Source organism: Pleurodeles waltl, chromosome 3_1 (genome assembly GCF_031143425.1).
Source record: "Pleurodeles waltl isolate 20211129_DDA chromosome 3_1, aPleWal1.hap1.20221129, whole genome shotgun sequence".
Lineage (NCBI taxonomy): Eukaryota > Metazoa > Chordata > Amphibia > Caudata > Salamandridae > Pleurodeles > Pleurodeles waltl.
In genome coordinates this window covers 877,392,045-877,411,063 of record NC_090440.1, presented here as the reverse complement: position 1 = coordinate 877,411,063, position 19,019 = coordinate 877,392,045, and the positions used below count along the sequence as shown (strand labels likewise).

The 19,019-nt window shown below is 47.0% G+C and overlaps 1 protein-coding gene across 7 annotated transcripts in view; it reads right to left on the bottom strand.

Moving 5' to 3' along the window:
• The window catches only part of THRAP3 (thyroid hormone receptor associated protein 3), a 222,794-nt gene that overhangs the window by 123,693 nt on the left and 80,082 nt on the right, over positions 1-19,019 (bottom strand). For all 7 annotated transcript variants that reach the window (XM_069223850.1, XM_069223848.1, XM_069223853.1 and 4 more), the window contains one exon: positions 17,614-18,480. In XM_069223850.1, the coding sequence (XP_069079951.1) occupies positions 17,614-18,480 (867 nt within the window). The remainder of the gene's footprint in view (positions 1-17,613; positions 18,481-19,019) is intronic.

Genomic DNA, 19,019 nt, shown 5'->3' with positions numbered 1-19,019 from the left:
TATTTTTACCACTATTTTACCTCTAAGGGGAACCCTTGGACTCTGTGCATGCTATTCCTTACTTTGAAATAGCACATACAGAGCCAACTTCCTACAGTACTGTACAAATACTTTACACACTGCCCTAGGTTAAGCCTGTTTGCTCTGTGCCTACCCTACCAGGGGGTTGAGATCAGGTTAATTTAGTGACGTTGAGGATTCACCCTGACAGGTTGTAATTACTCCTTGGTTTCAAACGTTGCTTTTCTATTTTTGATCAAGGTTCACTGAGGAAATCTCTCTACATAAACAGTGACCTTGTACAGTGCTGCCACCCTCCCAATATATGCATACTAATAGGGCACTAAGGCTGTGCTAAGTGTCAACAGTGTCTCAAATGTACGAACTGTGGCGTCACTGGTGGTAAAAACATAGCTGGAATGTCTGGCTTCCTTCGCTTGAGGATTAGAAACTTCCTTATTCCTCCTTTAATGTAACTTTGCATTTCTTTGGAAGAGCTAGTATCCCACCGGAACAAGCCACAATAACACCTGTATGTTTATCAATGCTTATGGTTCTTTGTCCAACATCTGGCATTTCAGAACCTTTTTCTTTTGTTTGTGGGCTTGGCACGTAAGCCTTTCGGGCAGTGAAGTCCATTTAGCCTTCAAGAGCTTTTGACACTTCCTTAACCTACAGATACCTCTCTGCTTCAAGAATCCAGAGCGTCTGCCTTACTCTAAATCAGGCTGCATCTGTCGGCATCAAGCGCTCTAGTGCACTGGGCAACGCGGACAGCTATAGCTTTTTTTTTTTTATGGCAATTATTTTAGCAAGGCACTTTTTGTGCTGTTCCTTTCCACAGTAACTAAAGAGATGTTTCCTTTTTAATTGTTTTATTTCTAATTGATATCTGTTGAGACTCTAATGCATGTTATTATTCACCCAGGTCTCAACTAGATCTACATGTTCTCCTAGTCTGTTTTATTGTTGCATTGAGCAACCGCTGCCTTGCAAGAGACTTTTTCAAACCAGTTTAGCTTTGATTTGCCCTTATTTTGGCCCTTAATATTAAACTGATAACCACATTAAGTCCTCTGGTGGAGCATTAAATTATTCAGATGACTACATAAATAAAATTATTAGCTGTCCTTGTCCTTCCCAATTCTTTATCTTCTGCTACTTAAACTTAAAAAGAATCAGATACGTACTTGTCTCCATGCCTGCATGCTCACAGACTACCTAAAAGCAGGGGTCATTTCGATGGGTCTGCAAATACAAAATATCCCATAAATTTTACTGAGGACCCTACGTTCCGCTCCTGCTTCAGTCATCTGGAGACCACATGCTCCAGACACTGGATGGTCCTAAGGATTGGCACCGCCTTGGAACATAGCCAGAAAGAGTTGGAGGAAATTGCGGAAAAATTAATCCTCAAGTACTGTACTCAAAGATAGTAAGAGCCTATTTGTCAAAGTTAACACCACAATAGCCACATTCCACACTATTGAACAAAAAGTCAACAAGATCCAGAAAGACATTAAAAATTACAGCAAAGACCTACCCATATCCGAGTGACGATTTTTAAAAAGCCACTTACCAGACTACCAGAACATGTAACTGGGGGAAAGACAAAGATAGCAAATCGGTGACCTCTTCAGAATTCTCGAACACCTCTGCAGAGGATTCCAATCCTGGGAGGGTACTAATTCAGAACTCCCCCTCCAACCCCCACACTGGGTGACTTTCACTACGATTACCCAGGAGAACAAGCCCGTCGGATGTTTTGCTAATGGGGTCTACCGCAATGAACTCTGACGCGGACTTGAATCCCCAAGTGGCAATCCACAGGGATAATTTACCAATGGGTACTCCTGTAATAGATTCTTCCAATGTGGATGGAAATTCCCACATGGATATTGTAGGAAGTTGGCTCTGTATGTGCTATTTCAAAGTAAGGAATAGCATGCACAGAGTCCAAGGGTTCCCCTTAGAGGTAAAATAGTGGTAAAAATAGATAATACTAATGCTCTATTTTGTGGTAGTGTGGTCGAGCAGTAGGCTTATCCAAGGAGTAGTGTTAAGCATTTGTTGTACATACACATAGACAATAAATGAGGTACACACACTCAGAGACAAATCCAGCCAATAGGTTTTTATATAGAAAAATATCTTTTCTTAGTTTATTTTAAGAACCACAGGTTCAAATTCTACATATAATATCTCATTCGAAAGGTATTGCAGGTAAGTACTTTAGGAACTTCAAATCATCAAAATTGCATGTATACTTTTCAAGTTATTGACAAATAGCTGTTTTAAAAGTGGACACTTAGTGCAATTTTCACAGTTCCTAGGGGAGGTAAGTTTTGATTAGTTTTACCAGGTAAGTAAGACACTTACAGGGTTCAGTTCTTGGTCCAAGGTAGCCCACCGTTGGGGGTTCAGAGCAACCCCAAAGTCACCACACCAGCAGCTCCGGGCCGGTCAGGTGCAGAGTTCAAAGTGGTGCCCAAAACACATAGGCTAGAATGGAGAGAAGGGGGTGCCCCGGTTCCGGTCTGCTTGCAGGTAAGTACCCGCGTCTTCGGAGGGCAGACCAGGGGGGTTTTGTAGGGCACCGGGGGGGACACGAGTCCACACAGAAATTTCACCCTCAGCGGCGCGGGGGCGGCCGGGTGCAGTGTAGAAACAAGCGTCGGGTTCGCAATGTTAGTCTATGAGAGATCTCGGGATCTCTTCAGCGCTGCAGGCAGGCAAGGGGGGGATTCCTCGGGGAAACCTCCCCTTGGGCAAGGGAGAGGGACTCCTGGGGGTCACTTCTCCAGTGAAAGTCCGGTCCTTCAGGTCCTGGGGGCTGCGGGTGCAGGGTCTCTCCCAGGCGTCGGGACTTTAGGTTCAAAGAGTCGCGGTCAGGGGAAGCCTCGGGATTCCCTCTGCAGGCGGCGCTGTGGGGGCTCAGGGGGGACAGGTTTTGGTACTCACAGTATCAGAGTAGTCCTGGGGTCCCTCCTGAGGTGTTGGATCGCCACCAGCCGAGTCGGGGTCGCCGGGTGCAGTGTTGCAAGTCTCACGCTTCTTGCGGGGAGCTTGCAGGGTTCTTTAAAGCTGCTGGAAACAAAGTTGCAGCTTTTCTTGGAGCAGGTCCGCTGTCCTCGGGAGTTTCTTGTCTTTTCGAAGCAGGGGCAGTCCTCAGAGGATGTCGAGGTCGCTGGTCCCTTTGGAAGGCGTCGCTGGAGCAGGATCTTTGGAAGGCAGGAGACAGGCCGGTGAGTTTCTGGAGCCAAGGCAGTTGTCGTCTTCTGGTCTTCCGCTGCAGGGGTTTTCAGCTAGGCAGTCCTTCTTCTTGTAGTTGCAGGAATCTAATTTTCTAGGGTTCAGGGTAGCCCTTAAATACTAAATTTAAGGGCGTGTTTAGGTCTGGGGGGGTTAGTAGCCAATGGCTACTAGCCCTGAGGGTGGGTACACCCTCTTTGTGCCTCCTCCCAAGGGGAGGGGGTCACAATCCTAACCCTATTGGGGGAATCCTCCATCTGCAAGATGGAGGATTTCTAAAAGTTAGAGTCACCTCAGCTCAGGACACCTTAGGGGCTGTCCTGACTGGCCAGTGACTCCTCCTTGTTATTCTCATTATTTTCTCCGGCCTTGCCGCCAAAAGTGGGGCCTGGCCGGAGGGGGCGGGCAACTCCACTAGCTGGAGTGTCCTGCTGGGTTGGCACAAAGGAGGTGAGCCTTTGAGGCTCACCGCCAGGTGTGACAATTCCTGCCTGGGAGAGGTGTTAGCATCTCCACCCAGTGCAGGCTTTGTTACTGGCCTCAGAGTGACAAAGGCACTCTCCCCATGGGGCCAGCAACATGTCTCGGTTTGTGGCAGGCTGCTAAAACTAGTCAGCCTACACAGATAGTCGGTTAAGTTTCAGGGGGCACCTCTAAGGTGCCCTCTGTGGTGTATTTTACAATAAAATGTACACTGGCATCAGTGTGCATTTATTGTGCTGAGAAGTTTGATACCAAACTTCCCAGTTTTCAGTGTAGCCATTATGGTGCTGTGGAGTTCGTGTTTGACAGACTCCCAGACCATATACTCTTATGGCTACCCTGCACTTACAATGTCTAAGGTTTTGTTTAGACACTGTAGGGGTACCATGCTCATGCACTGGTACCCTCACCTATGGTATAGTGCACCCTGCCTTAGGGCTGTAAGGCCTGCTAGAGGGGTGTCTTACCTATACTGCATAGGCAGTGAGAGGCTGGCATGGCACCCTGAGGGGAGTGCCATGTCGACTTACTCGTTTTGTCCTCACTAGCACACACAAGCTGGTAAGCAGTGTGTCTGTGCTGAGTGAGAGGTCTCCAGGGTGGCATAAGACATGCTGCAGCCCTTAGAGACCTTCCTTGGCATCAGGGCCCTTGGTACTAGAAGTACCAGTTACAAGGGACTTATCTGGATGCCAGGGTCTGCCAATTGTGGATACAAAAGTACAGGTTAGGGAAAGAACACTGGTGCTGGGGCCTGGTTAGCAGGCCTCAGCACACTTTCAATTGTAAACATAGCATCAGCAAAGGCAAAAAGTCAGGGGGCAACCATGCCAAGGAGGCATTTCCTTACACAACCCCCCCCCAAACGAAAGAGGATGAGACTAACCTTTCCCAAGAGAGTCTTCATTTTCTAAGTGGAAGAACCTGGAAAGGCCATCTGCATTGGCATGGGCAGTCCCAGGTCTGTGTTCCACTATAAAGTCCATTCCCTGTAGGGAGATGGACCACCTCAACAGTTTAGGATTTTCACCTTTCATTTGCATCAGCCATTTGAGAGGTCTGTGGTCAGTTTGAACTAGGAAGTGAGTCCCAAAGAGGTATGGTCTCAGCTTCTTCAGGGACCAGACCACAGCAAAGGCCTCCCTCTCAATGGCACTCCAACGCTGCTCCCTGGGGAGTAACCTCCTGCTAATGAAAGCAACAGGCTGGTCAAGGCCATCATCATTTGTTTGGGACAAAACTGCCCCTATCCCATGTTCAGAGGCATCAGTCTGCACAATGAACTGCTTAGAATAATCTGGAGCTTTGAGAACTGGTGCTGAGCACATTGCCTGTTTCAGGGTGTCAAAGGCCTGTTGGCAGTCCACAGTCCAGTTCACTTTCTTGGGCATTTTCTTGGAGGTGAGCTCAGTGAGGGCTGTCACAATGGATCCATATCCCTTCACAAACCTCCTGTAGTACCCAGTCAAGCCAAGGAATGCCCTGACTTGAGTCTGGGTTTTTGGAGCTACCCAGTCCAGAATAGTCTGGATCTTGGGTTGGAGTGGCTGAACTTGGCCTCCACCTACAAGGTGTCCCAAGTAAACCACAGTTCCCTGCCCTATCTGGCATTTGGATGCCTTGATAGAGAGGCCTGCAGATTGCAGAGCCTTCAAAACCTTCCTCAGGTGGACCAGGTGATCCTGCCAGGTGGAGCTAAAGACAGCAATATCATCAAGATAAGCTGTGCTAAAGGACTCCAAGCCAGCAAGGACTTGATTCACCAACCTTTGGAAGGTGGCAGGGGCATTCTTTAAACCAAAGGGCATAACAGTAAACTGATAATGCCCATCAGGTGTGGAGAATGCTGTCTTTTCTTTTGCTCCAGGTGCCATTTTTATTTGCCAGTACCCTGCTGTCAAGTCAAAGGTACTTAGGAATTTGGCAGCACCTAATTTATCAATGAGCTCATCAGCTCTTGGAATTGGATGAGCATCTGTCTTGGTGACAGAATTGAGCCCTCTGTAGTCCACACAAAACCTCATCTCTTTCTTTCCATCTGTGGTGTGAGGTTTGGGGACTAAGACCACTGGGCTAGCCCAGGGGCTGTCAGAGCGCTCAATGACTCCCAATTCCAGCATCTTGTGGACTTCCACCTTGATGCTTTCCTTAACATGGTCAGACTGTCTAAAGATTTTGTTCTTGACAGGCATGCTGTCTCCTGTGTCCACATCATGGGTACACAGGTGTGTCTGACCAGGGGTTAAGGAGAAGAGTTCAGGAAACTGTTGTAGGACTCTCCTACAATCAGCTTGCTGTTGGCCAGAGAGGGTGTCTGAGTAGATCACTCCATCTACTGTACCATCTTTTGGGTCTGATGACAGAAGATCAGGGAGAGGTTCACTCTCTGCCTCCTGATCCTCATCTGTTACCATCAACAGATTGACATCAGCCCTGTCGTGGAAGAGCTTAAGGCGGTTTACATGGATCACCCTTTTGGGGCTCCTGCTTGTGCCCAGGTCCACCAAGTAGGTGACCTGACTCTTCCTCTCTAGTACTGGGTAAGGGCCACTCCATTTGTCCTGGAGTGCCCTGGGAGCCACAGGCTCCAGAACCCAGACTTTCTGCCCTGGTTGGAACTCAACCAGTGCAGCCTTTTGGTCATACCAAAACTTCTGGAGCTGTTGGCTGGCCTCAAGGTTTTTGGTTGCCTTTTCCATGTACTCTGCCATTCTAGAGCGAAGGCCAAGTACATAGTCCACTATGTCCTGTTTAGGCTCATGGAGAGGTCTCTCCCAGCCTTCTTTAACAAGGGCAAGTGGTCCCCTTACAGGATGACCAAACAGAAGTTCAAAGGGTGAGAACCCTACCCCCTTCTGTGGTACCTCCCTGTAAGCGAAAAGCAGACATGGCAGGAGGACATCCCATCTCCTTTTGAGTTTTTCTGGGAGCCCCATGATCATGCCTTTTAATGTCTTGTTGAATCTCTCAACTAAGCCATTAGTTTGTGGATGGTAAGGTGTAGTGAATTTATAAGTCACTCCACACTCATTCCACATGTGCTTTAGGTATGCTGACATGAAGTTGGTACCTCTGTCAGACACCACCTCCTTAGGGAAACCCACTCTGGTAAAGATACCAATGAGGGCCTTGGCTACTGCAGGGGCAGTAGTCGACCTAAGGGGAATAGCTTCAGGATACCTGGTAGCATGATCCACTACTACCAGGATATACATATTTCCTGAGGCTGTGGGAGGTTCCAGTGGACCAACTATGTCCACACCCACTCTTTCAAAGGGCACCCCCACCACTGGAAGTGGAATGAGGGGGGCCTTTGGGTGCCCACCTGTCTTACCACTGGCTTGACAGGTGGGGCAGGAGAGGCAAAACTCCTTAACCATGTTGGACATATTGGGCCAGTAGAAGTGGTTGACTAACCTCTCCCACGTCTTGGTTTGTCCCAAATGTCCAGCAAGGGGAATGTCATGGGCCAATGTTAGGATGAACTCTCTGAACAGCTGAGGCACTACCACTCTCCTAGTGGCACCAGGTTTGGGGTCTCTGGCCTCAGTGTACAGGAGCCCATCTTCCCAATAGACCCTATGTGTTCCATTTTTCTTGCCTTTGGACTCTTCAGCAGCTTGCTGCCTAAGGCCCTCAAGAGAGGGACAGGTTTCTTGTCCCTTACACAGCTCTTCCCTTGAGGGTCCCCCTGGGCCTAAGAGCTCAACCTGATAAGGTTCAAGTTCCAAAGGCTCAGTTCCCTCAGAGGGCAGAACTTCTTCCTGAGAAGAGAGGTTCCCTTTCTTTTGCTGTGTTGCAGTTGGTTTCCCAACTGACTTTCCTGTTCTCTTGGTAGGCTGGGCCATTTTTCCAGACTCCAGCTCTACTTTTTCACCCTGTGCCTTGCATTGTGCTCTTGTTTTCACACACACCAGTTCAGGGATACCCAGCATGGCTGCATGGGTTTTTAGCTCTACCTCAGCCCATGCTGAGGACTCCAGGTCATTTCCAAGCAGACAGTCCACTGGGATATTTGAGGAGACCACCACCTGTTTCAGGCCATTGACCCCTCCCCATTCTAAAGTAACCATTGCCATGGGATGTACTTTTCTCTGATTGTCAGCGTTGGTGACTGTGTAAGTTTTTCCAGTCAGGTATTGGCCAGGGGAAACCAGTTTCTCTGTCACCATGGTGACACTGGCACCTGTATCCCTCAGGCCCTCTATTCTAGTCCCATTAATTAAGAGTTGCTGTCTGTATTTTTGCATGTTAGGCGGCCAGACAGCTAGTGTGGCTAAATCCACCCCACCCTCAGAAACTAGAGTAGCTTCAGTGTGGACCCTGATTTGCTCTGGGCACACTGTTGATCCCACTTGGAGACTAGCCATACCAGTGTTACCTGGATGGGAGTTTGGAGTGGAACCTTTCTTGGGACAGGCCTTGTCTCCAGTTTGGTGTCCATGCTGTTTACAGCTATGACACCAGGCCTTTTTGGGATCAAAGTTTTTACCCTTGTACCCATTGTTTTGTGAAGAGGCTCTGGGCCCACCCTCCTGTGCAGGTTTTTGGGGGCCTGTAGAAGACTCTTTACTATTTTTAGTTTTGGTTGTCTCATCACCCTTCTGCTGGGGAGTCTTTGTGACCCCTTTCTTTTGGTCACCCCCTGTTGAAGTCTTGGACACCCTTGTCTTGACCCAATGGTCCGCCTTCTTTCCCAATTCTTGGGGAGAAATTGGTCCTAGGTCTACCAGATGCTGATGCAGTTTATCATTGAAACAATTACTTAACAGGTGTTCTTTCACAAATAAATTGTACAGCCCATCATAATTACTTACACCACTGCCTTGAATCCAACCATCTAGTGTTTTCACTGAGTAGTCAACAAAGTCAACCCAGGTCTGGCTCGAGGATTTTTGAGCCCCCCTGAACCTAATCCTGTACTCCTCAGTGGAGAATCCAAAGCCCTCAATCAGGGTACCCTTCATGAGGTCATAAGATTCTGCATCTTGTCCAGAGAGTGTGAGGAGTCTATCCCTACACTTTCCTGTGAACATTTCCCAAAGGAGAGCACCCCAGTGAGATCTGTTCACTTTTCTGGTTACACAAGCCCTCTCAAAAGCTGTGAACCATTTGGTGATGTCATCACCATCTTCATATTTAGTTACAATCCCTTTAGGGATTTTCAACATGTCAGGAGAATCTCTGACCCTATTTATGTTGCTGCCACCATTGATGGGTCCTAGGCCCATCTCTTGTCTTTCCCTCTCTATGGCTAGGATCTGTCTTTCCAAAGCCAATCTTTTGGCCATCCTGGCTAACTGGATGTCCTCTTCACTGGGGCTATCCTCAGTGATTTCAGAGGTGTTGGTCTCTCCTGTGAGGGAACCAGCATCTCTGACTATTATTTTAGGAGTCAGGGTTTGAGAGACCCTGTTCTCCCTAGATAGGACTGGTAGGGGGGAATTGTCCTCCAAGTCACTATCCTCTTCCTCTGAGTTGCCACCCTCAGAGGGGTTGGCCTTTTCAAACTCTGCCAAAAGCTCCTGGAGCTGTATTTTGGTAGGTTTGGGGCCCATTGTTATTTTCTTTATTTTACAGAGTGACCTTAGCTCCCTCATCTTAAGATGGAGGTAAGGTGTGGTGTCGAGTTCCACCACAGTCACATCTGTGCTAGACATTATGCTTCTAAAAGTTGGAATACTTTTTAAGAAACTAAAACTGGTTCTAGAATCTAGTTCAAACTTTTACAAACTTTTAAACTCTAAAAGAAATGCTAAACAGGATCTAACACAAGGCCCTAGCAGGTCTTTTAAGAATTTAGAAAACTTTTCAAATTGCAAAAATCAATTTCTAATGACAATTTTGGAATTTGTCGTGTGATCAGGTATTGGCTGAGTAGTCCAGCAAATGCAAAGTCTTGTATCCCACCGCTGCCACCAATGTAGGAAGTTGGCTCTGTATGTGCTATTTCAAAGTAAGGAATAGCATGCACAGAGTCCAAGGGTTCCCCTTAGAGGTAAAATAGTGGTAAAAATAGATAATACTAATGCTCTATTTTGTGGTAGTGTGGTCGAGCAGTAGGCTTATCCAAGGAGTAGTGTTAAGCATTTGTTGTACATACACATAGACAATAAATGAGGTACACACACTCAGAGACAAATCCAGCCAATAGGTTTTTATATAGAAAAATATCTTTTCTTAGTTTATTTTAAGAACCACAGGTTCAAATTCTACATATAATATCTCATTCGAAAGGTATTGCAGGTAAGTACTTTAGGAACTTCAAATCATCAAAATTGCATGTATACTTTTCAAGTTATTGACAAATAGCTGTTTTAAAAGTGGACACTTAGTGCAATTTTCACAGTTCCTAGGGGAGGTAAGTTTTGATTAGTTTTACCAGGTAAGTAAGACACTTACAGGGTTCAGTTCTTGGTCCAAGGTAGCCCACCGTTGGGGGTTCAGAGCAACCCCAAAGTCACCACACCAGCAGCTCCGGGCCGGTCAGGTGCAGAGTTCAAAGTGGTGCCCAAAACACATAGGCTAGAATGGAGAGAAGGGGGTGCCCCGGTTCCGGTCTGCTTGCAGGTAAGTACCCGCGTCTTCGGAGGGCAGACCAGGGGGGTTTTGTAGGGCACCGGGGGGGACACGAGTCCACACAGAAATTTCACCCTCAGCGGCGCGGGGGCGGCCGGGTGCAGTGTAGAAACAAGCGTCGGGTTCGCAATGTTAGTCTATGAGAGATCTTGGGATCTCTTCAGCGCTGCAGGCAGGCAAGGGGGGGATTCCTCGGGGAAACCTCCCCTTGGGCAAGGGAGAGGGACTCCTGGGGGTCACTTCTCCAGTGAAAGTCCGGTCCTTCAGGTCCTGGGGGCTGCGGGTGCAGGGTCTCTCCCAGGCGTCGGGACTTTAGGTTCAAAGAGTCGCGGTCAGGGGAAGCCTCGGGATTCCCTCTGCAGGCGGCGCTGTGGGGGCTCAGGGGGGACAGGTTTTGGTACTCACAGTATCAGAGTAGTCCTGGGGTCCCTCCTGAGGTGTTGGATCGCCACCAGCCGAGTCGGGGTCGCCGGGTGCAGTGTTGCAAGTCTCACGCTTCTTGCGGGGAGCTTGCAGGGTTCTTTAAAGCTGCTGGAAACAAAGTTGCAGCTTTTCTTGGAGCAGGTCCGCTGTCCTCGGGAGTTTCTTGTCTTTTCGAAGCAGGGGCAGTCCTCAGAGGATGTCGAGGTCGCTGGTCCCTTTGGAAGGCGTCGCTGGAGCAGGATCTTTGGAAGGCAGGAGACAGGCCGGTGAGTTTCTGGAGCCAAGGCAGTTGTCGTCTTCTGGTCTTCCGCTGCAGGGGTTTTCAGCTAGGCAGTCCTTCTTCTTGTAGTTGCAGGAATCTAATTTTCTAGGGTTCAGGGTAGCCCTTAAATACTAAATTTAAGGGCGTGTTTAGGTCTGGGGGGGTTAGTAGCCAATGGCTACTAGCCCTGAGGGTGGGTACACCCTCTTTGTGCCTCCTCCCAAGGGGAGGGGGTCACAATCCTAACCCTATTGGGGGAATCCTCCATCTGCAAGATGGAGGATTTCTAAAAGTTAGAGTCACCTCAGCTCAGGACACCTTAGGGGCTGTCCTGACTGGCCAGTGACTCCTCCTTGTTATTCTCATTATTTTCTCCGGCCTTGCCGCCAAAAGTGGGGCCTGGCCGGAGGGGGCGGGCAACTCCACTAGCTGGAGTGTCCTGCTGGGTTGGCACAAAGGAGGTGAGCCTTTGAGGCTCACCGCCAGGTGTGACAATTCCTGCCTGGGAGAGGTGTTAGCATCTCCACCCAGTGCAGGCTTTGTTACTGGCCTCAGAGTGACAAAGGCACTCTCCCCATGGGGCCAGCAACATGTCTCGGTTTGTGGCAGGCTGCTAAAACTAGTCAGCCTACACAGATAGTCGGTTAAGTTTCAGGGGGCACCTCTAAGGTGCCCTCTGTGGTGTATTTTACAATAAAATGTACACTGGCATCAGTGTGCATTTATTGTGCTGAGAAGTTTGATACCAAACTTCCCAGTTTTCAGTGTAGCCATTATGGTGCTGTGGAGTTCGTGTTTGACAGACTCCCAGACCATATACTCTTATGGCTACCCTGCACTTACAATGTCTAAGGTTTTGTTTAGACACTGTAGGGGTACCATGCTCATGCACTGGTACCCTCACCTATGGTATAGTGCACCCTGCCTTAGGGCTGTAAGGCCTGCTAGAGGGGTGTCTTACCTATACTGCATAGGCAGTGAGAGGCTGGCATGGCACCCTGAGGGGAGTGCCATGTCGACTTACTCGTTTTGTCCTCACTAGCACACACAAGCTGGTAAGCAGTGTGTCTGTGCTGAGTGAGAGGTCTCCAGGGTGGCATAAGACATGCTGCAGCCCTTAGAGACCTTCCTTGGCATCAGGGCCCTTGGTACTAGAAGTACCAGTTACAAGGGACTTATCTGGATGCCAGGGTCTGCCAATTGTGGATACAAAAGTACAGGTTAGGGAAAGAACACTGGTGCTGGGGCCTGGTTAGCAGGCCTCAGCACACTTTCAATTGTAAACATAGCATCAGCAAAGGCAAAAAGTCAGGGGGCAACCATGCCAAGGAGGCATTTCCTTACACATATGATCCCGATTTTCAATATATCTGACAATATTCTTTATCAGCTTTTGTCCCCGCGGAACGGAGCAATTTCTGTAGTTTCCATGAAGATCATGAGGATCTACTGAAATTCTTCACATGCATTAGATTGAGGTATTTCTTTGCAGCCGCCAAAATAAAATAGTAATTGGTCATCTTTTCACCCTCCTTCGTTTTTCCCACCCTCCTCCACTATGCCTCCAGAGATCTTGGCAACTGAAAAATTGGTACTTCAAGAGGTTATTGAGATCAATCGTTTGAATATGTGCCATACAACCAATCATTGATTGAGAGACAAGCCATTGAATCCTTGAACACCTCCCAGGATTTAATCATTTAACTGGCAGACAAGAGGGGGTGGCATTGTCATTATAGACTGAGAAAAGTATAGCACTGAAAAACTTAGACAACTGCCTAACACTGATCATTACTTTCCATCACCTCCTGACCCCTTTACCAGAGATCCAATCATGCATCAATAGAAACACAGACAAAGCCTTAAAACAAGACAATTACATACAAGGAACAGTTTCTTAAATATTGCCCATTCACGTACTTGTATGTACTACCCAAAATACATAATAATCTGAACACCTTCCCCCCTTCCAATCCCAAGTCTGACCAGATGGTGGGTTCGGCTATAGAACTGAAATGGTTACTTACAAGTAGTTTTGCCGCCTGAAGAGTTTTCAGGATTCAGGTGCTGTACATTATCCCGTCATCTATTGGTTGGGTCCGGAATTGTCCGTTTTTCCCTCCCCTCCTTTTGGGCATCGTCGACCACCATTTGGTGCTTGGTCTGTCCCCCTGTGTGATGTCAGACGGCGCACGGGAGTTCCTGTGCGTGGTAGCCATCTTCAGAATCTTTTTCAGTTCTTGTTTTTCTCTTTTCCTTTTTTATTATTAAACAGTTTATCTTTATCTATGACCTCTTCCCCCCACCTGTTTGTCTTGTTCTCATTTTCTGGGAGGCGGGCTGGTTGCATCTGAATCCAGAAAGCTCTTCAGGCTGCAAAACTACTCCTACTGGTAAATATTTCGTTTTGCAGCATGAACCCTTTTCCGGATTAACATGCTGTGCATTAGATTATGTAGCAGTTTCCCCTTCCTTTGGCTGGTTGGGGTGAAATGATGAGCTTGCAAACAGGTGCTGTAGTACCTTCTGTCCCACCTGGGCTTCCTTGTGCATTAGTATGTCCACACAACAATGCTTGGTGAATGTGTGTGGGTATGTCCATGTTGCTGCTGTGCAGATAGCCATGAATACTAGTGTTGCTCCCTTCTTTCTTGTGGCATGTGATTAAGGTGATAAGGTAGACATTTGCCAGCTGAGGTACAGCATGTTTGTATTGTCTCCACGATCCATCCTGCAATACTTCCCTTTGTGAAGGGTGACCCCTTGCTGGATTTGGCATATGAAACACAGTTGACTCCCCTTGCAAAACCATTTGGTTTCCTCTAGGTAGTATATCAGCGTCTTCTTACATCAAGAGTATGTAATATCTTTTCCAGTTGTGTCTGTGGGTTCTTAAAAAAATACTGGGCAACTGGATGCTTTGGTTGAAGTGGAATTTTCTCACCGCCTTAGGTAGGAATTGAGGATTTGTCCTGAGGACTACTTTATCCTTGTGAATTTGCATGTATGGTTCCTGTACTGATAGCGCTTGAAGTTAGCTTACTCTTTGAAGCGATGTTATTACTATCATAAAGGCAGTTTTTAATCTGTTAAACCGGAGCTCTGATTTGTCCATAGGCTCGAATGGTTTTGTCATCAACAGTGTTCATACTGTATTCAAGCTCCACATTGGGGCTAGTGCTTTCCTTTTGGAAAGGGCGTTGGGGGGTGGGGGGGGGGGGGGGGGGGAGATTAATTTGTTTAGAATTCTGAGGTCCAGGACAGCCTCTGTGTAAGGTCTTGCTTTGGTACCGGAAAGTAGGGTGAATAGCTTCCCTTGTTCAACTCCTTTGTTGGTACTCTTTCTATTGAGTGCTTTTGCAGGAGTTTTTACTTATTTCCTTAACTGGGCCAATTCTGTTTCCTAATACCTTTTCTTCCTTGGTGGGTTTAAGAGTTCTATACAGTATCCGTGGCATACCACGTTTAAAACCAAACTGTCTGTGTGACGAGTGCTCCGCTATTCTGTATTTTCAGTAAATAACTGACCTGGAAAGTTTCTAAGGTTCAGTTCTACACATCGTGGCAAAAAGTGTATTAGGGTGCAGAACTACATGGCAGTGATGTTGTCCATGATCATCTGCACGAGTCTTCCCTTGATGTAGGGTAGAAAAGGTTTTCAATGTCACCCGGATTGCCCGGAGCTCCAACAAGTTGATGGAGAGTATGAATTCCACCGAAGACGTGTGTCCTCTAACCTCCACCTCTCCTAGGTGGCCACCCCAGCCCAGGAGTGACCGTCCGATCTGGCTAGGGGAAGGGAGAGGTGCCTGCTGCAGACCCAATTACAGTTAATCAACCACCAGTCCAGATCTCTCGCAGTGCCCTCCGAGATTTGCACCATGTTGGAGAGATTCACCTGATGTTGAGCCACTAGTACTTCAGGTCCTCTGCAGAGCCGGCATATGCCAGCGGGCATGTGTCACAAGCAGGACGCAATAAGCAATGAAGCCAAGCAGCCTCAAAGAAACACCCAGGATAAAGGCTGAAACATTTGCATCATAGCCTGAATAACTTGGACTCACGATTCGGAAGAGAAGACGGAAACTGTACTGTGTCCAAAACGGCTCAAATGAAAGGGAGTGTCTGAGAAGGGGTCATGTGTGACAGGCACATTTGTAGTGAAACTCAGCGAATTTAGGAGGTCTGCCATAGTCTGGAGGTGGAAGATGGCTGCCTGGGACGATTCTGCCTTCAACACCCAGTCATCAAGATAAGGGAAGTGAACACCAGAGGGGCGTTGCTAAGGCCAAAGAGGAGCACAGTGAACTGAAAGTGACTGTGACCTACCGTGAACTACAGGTAATGTCTGTGGGTAGGCAAGATGTAGAAGCATGCATCCAGCAAGCGCAACGATACTATCCATTTTCCTGGGTCCAGGGCAGACAGGATTTGAGCAAGGGTGAGCATTGTGGATTTCTCCTTTTTAGGAAAGAACTTGAGCTGGTGCAAGTCTAGGTGGGGACTTAGGCCTCAGTCCATCTTAGGCACCAGACGGTAGAAGGAATAGCAACCACAATCTACTTACACTGCCAGCACCCTCTCTATGGCTCTTTTGGCCACGAGAGCAGTCACTTCTGGGCGGAGAAAGACTGTCCTCTGTCAGCCTGTTTTGAGTGGCATGGATGGAAGGGTGCTCACGAAGGGAATGGAGAAACCCCTTCAGACAACCTGGAGAACCCAGCGGTCGGATGTTACTGATGTCCAGTGGTGCAGGGGATGGCATATCCTGCCTCCCACTGGGTGTCAATTATGGTTGGAGAACAAACTAAAGAAGTTTAGAGGGGCGGCTGCCGGAGTTGTGGACTGGCCCAATTTCTGGCAGCCTGACCCATGGGGTCTCTGTGCACTGTGTCCTCAACCATGTAGGGGCTGGGAAGATTGTGTGCTGTGGTGGTTGGGCTGGTACAGACCCAGCTGGAAACCACTTCTCTGGTCACAAAAGGAGTCTAAGGCAGACTGCGGTTGGGGGAGGGCCATGGAAAGGCCAAAGGACCTGGCCATGGCTCTGCCATCCCCTGAAGCACTCTAGCGCCAAGTCTGCGCCTCATTTCCAAGAGATTCGAGCAACCAAAGAGCATGTCCATGAGCACAGGGGGCCACAGTGCATATAGATAAATGCAGTACATGCTGCATATGTTTTCAGCACTACGTGCTCCACACTAACTATTACACACAAGATTTTCTATTTGCAGATCACTTGGTGTGCATAAATTACAAAATTGTATTCAATCCACCTAAAGCAATGACCCGCAAGCAATAAGAGTATCTAGAATGCTGTGTTAAGCACTTTGTCAGACTTCGGCTTATTGTGCATGAATGCCCAAACTCTAGAGTTTAGTACATGTGTGGATAGACGAGAAGTCAGATTTGCAGGTACCTCCTAGAGAATGGTTTACACAGAAAGTCCATTCTAGCACCTTTCTTACAAGCATAATGTGTTCTAGGAGCGACAGTTAATGCACTGTTAGCACAACACATCTGAATACATCTCACAATCTACCTTGCAAGACCAACTGCTAGAAATTAGCTTTCTAAGTGTGGTTGAGGAAACTCGAGAAAAAGTGGCTTGCATTCCCGACAGACTGGGCACGTAAAACATGAAACATATTTGCACTTAACTTTAAAAAAAAAAAAAAAAATTGTATAGTCCTTTCCGCAAGCCACTATGACAAAAAAAGAAGGCAGTTCAATTTACTGATTACATGAAAAGGAGAAATTACTTTGGGCAAAAACAAAAAAGTTGCTAAGACAACAGTTTATTGACATGGACAAAAGGTTCTTTAACTGAACCCCTGCAGTGTACTTAGTCAACACAACAGGAAATTCTTCCACAAGAGAAATTGCAGTAGGCAAGAACAAGGGGGCTCGGACATACTGCAAGTCAAGTACGAATAATGCTGGGATTGATGGTAGTAAAGTGGATATTACCTTTCTTAAGCCTTCAATATAGGTTGAAATAACTGGAATCTTAAGGTTAAAATGATGTTGGTTATGCAAGTAGACAGCTAAAGCTGACAAGCGTACACATACTCGAGTATACAAGCATTGAATATTGTATATGTAACAATTAAGTTTGTACTGCGACTTAACAGCTGTTTAAATTATGGCAGTAACGGATACAACTTTTCCACTTAGCTGCATAACATTCGTGAATGATAGGTTTTGATGGGGACAGAGTATTTCCATACATTCTTTGGAAACTTCTTAGGAGAAAAACTTGCAATGTGCAAGCACAAAAGCCCAACACCAGAAGGTGACCGGGGGTTTGGGGGGGGAGCGAGGGATATAACACGCAATCTCCAGGAGAACATATGCTGTAGCTCTAATTGCCACAATTTAATTTGAGGCGGAAAGGTAAGATAGTGTCAAGAAGTTATTTCATTTCACAAACTTTTTACAGATCCACTACAATTTTCAAAATGAGATGCAATCTACTCTACTAGGAAATATTTCCCAATTTATAGTAAAATATGAGATTACAAGCGAAACTCCACATGTCTATTTACACATGCAACAAATATAAACTGGTAAAACAGTAACAAAAACAATGAAGGTTAAAATACACCATGTACCTCTTTGAATATGGTCCTGCATCACCAGGTCTCCCCTCATCCTTCGGATTACCATAAAGTGAACTTATTGTTGGTGAAGTTTTGCTTAGGGGGGCCTTCTTAGGAGGGCTCATACCAGATGTATTGTGGTCAAATGGACTCTGTCGCGACAGTGCCCGGAATGAGGAACCACTTGGGGGAGCACCTCCCTGTGGTGAAGGGGGGCTTTTCTGCAAGGGATTTGAGCGAGGAGAGCGCCTCACCACCACAGACTGAACTGAGCTCTTTAGGGTGGGTGCTCGTTCAGGACTATGCTGGGCAATTGGACTTGTGTCATAAGAAATATCCTGCCAATCTTTGGAGGTTTCAGCTTTGGAATTTGGTTCACCACCACCTGACAAAGAAGTCTCTTTAGAATCATCCTCTCCTGTAGTCTGAAGAGATGCTCGCTTGTCTTTAGATCTTGTTTTCTTTTCCTTCCTGGACTTGCGTTTCGATGATTCCACTATGCTGGGATTCGAAGAGGAGGACTTTGATGAGGAAGACCTTCGTGACCGGTCAGAGGAGGATTTGTCCGAATTTCTTGAATGACTTCTAGACCTTGGAGAAGGAGATCGTCTCTTCGGGGTTCTAGAGCGGGACCGGCCTCGGCGTGGGCTGTAGGGCTGACGGTTGTAGTTTTGCCAGTTGGGTCTGTTGTAGTTGACATAGCCTCCACGGTTATACTGACCTCGTGGGTAAAATCCCCTTCCTCCTCTGTTGCGGAAATAGTAAGGTCTCCTGTAGCCCCGGTTGTTTCCTCTGAAGTTATCACGGTTTTGGTACACTCTGGGATAGTTCCGTTCTCGATTGTGGGATGGAGAGTAGGACCTTGAACGGGACCTAGAACTGCAAAAAGTAAAAATAAAATGCACCTATTAAAATACAAATCATACAATTAAGCATTTATGAAAGCAACTGCATAAACAACTTAGTTTGCAGAGTCTGGACAAACTTAATTACAGAAAGAGTTTTAAAGTAACTGCAGAATAAACGTAACATAATGAACAGTGGGGAAACTGGCAGCTTTTAAGACCAGTGTACCATAGTACATTTAATTGTGCATTTTCAATTAATCGTTTGACCAACTCTGGAGCATCAGGCTGTGCAGATTCCCCATGTCAATCATCAAGATGTGTATCTACTGCACCAATCACGACCTTGCACATAGTACAAGTTCAGCGCCCCACCAATCCATTATTTGCATCCCGGGATCCATCAAATCTCATTTTACCACTTAGGCTAAGTAAACCTTCGACAAACCCAGGGTAGCCACCAGTAACGAAATGATTACTTACCCCTGGGAGTAATTTTGAGCTTGAAGAATTTTCTGAATTCACATGCTGTGCATTATTGTGCTATCTAGTGGCCGAGTCTGGAATTTATTA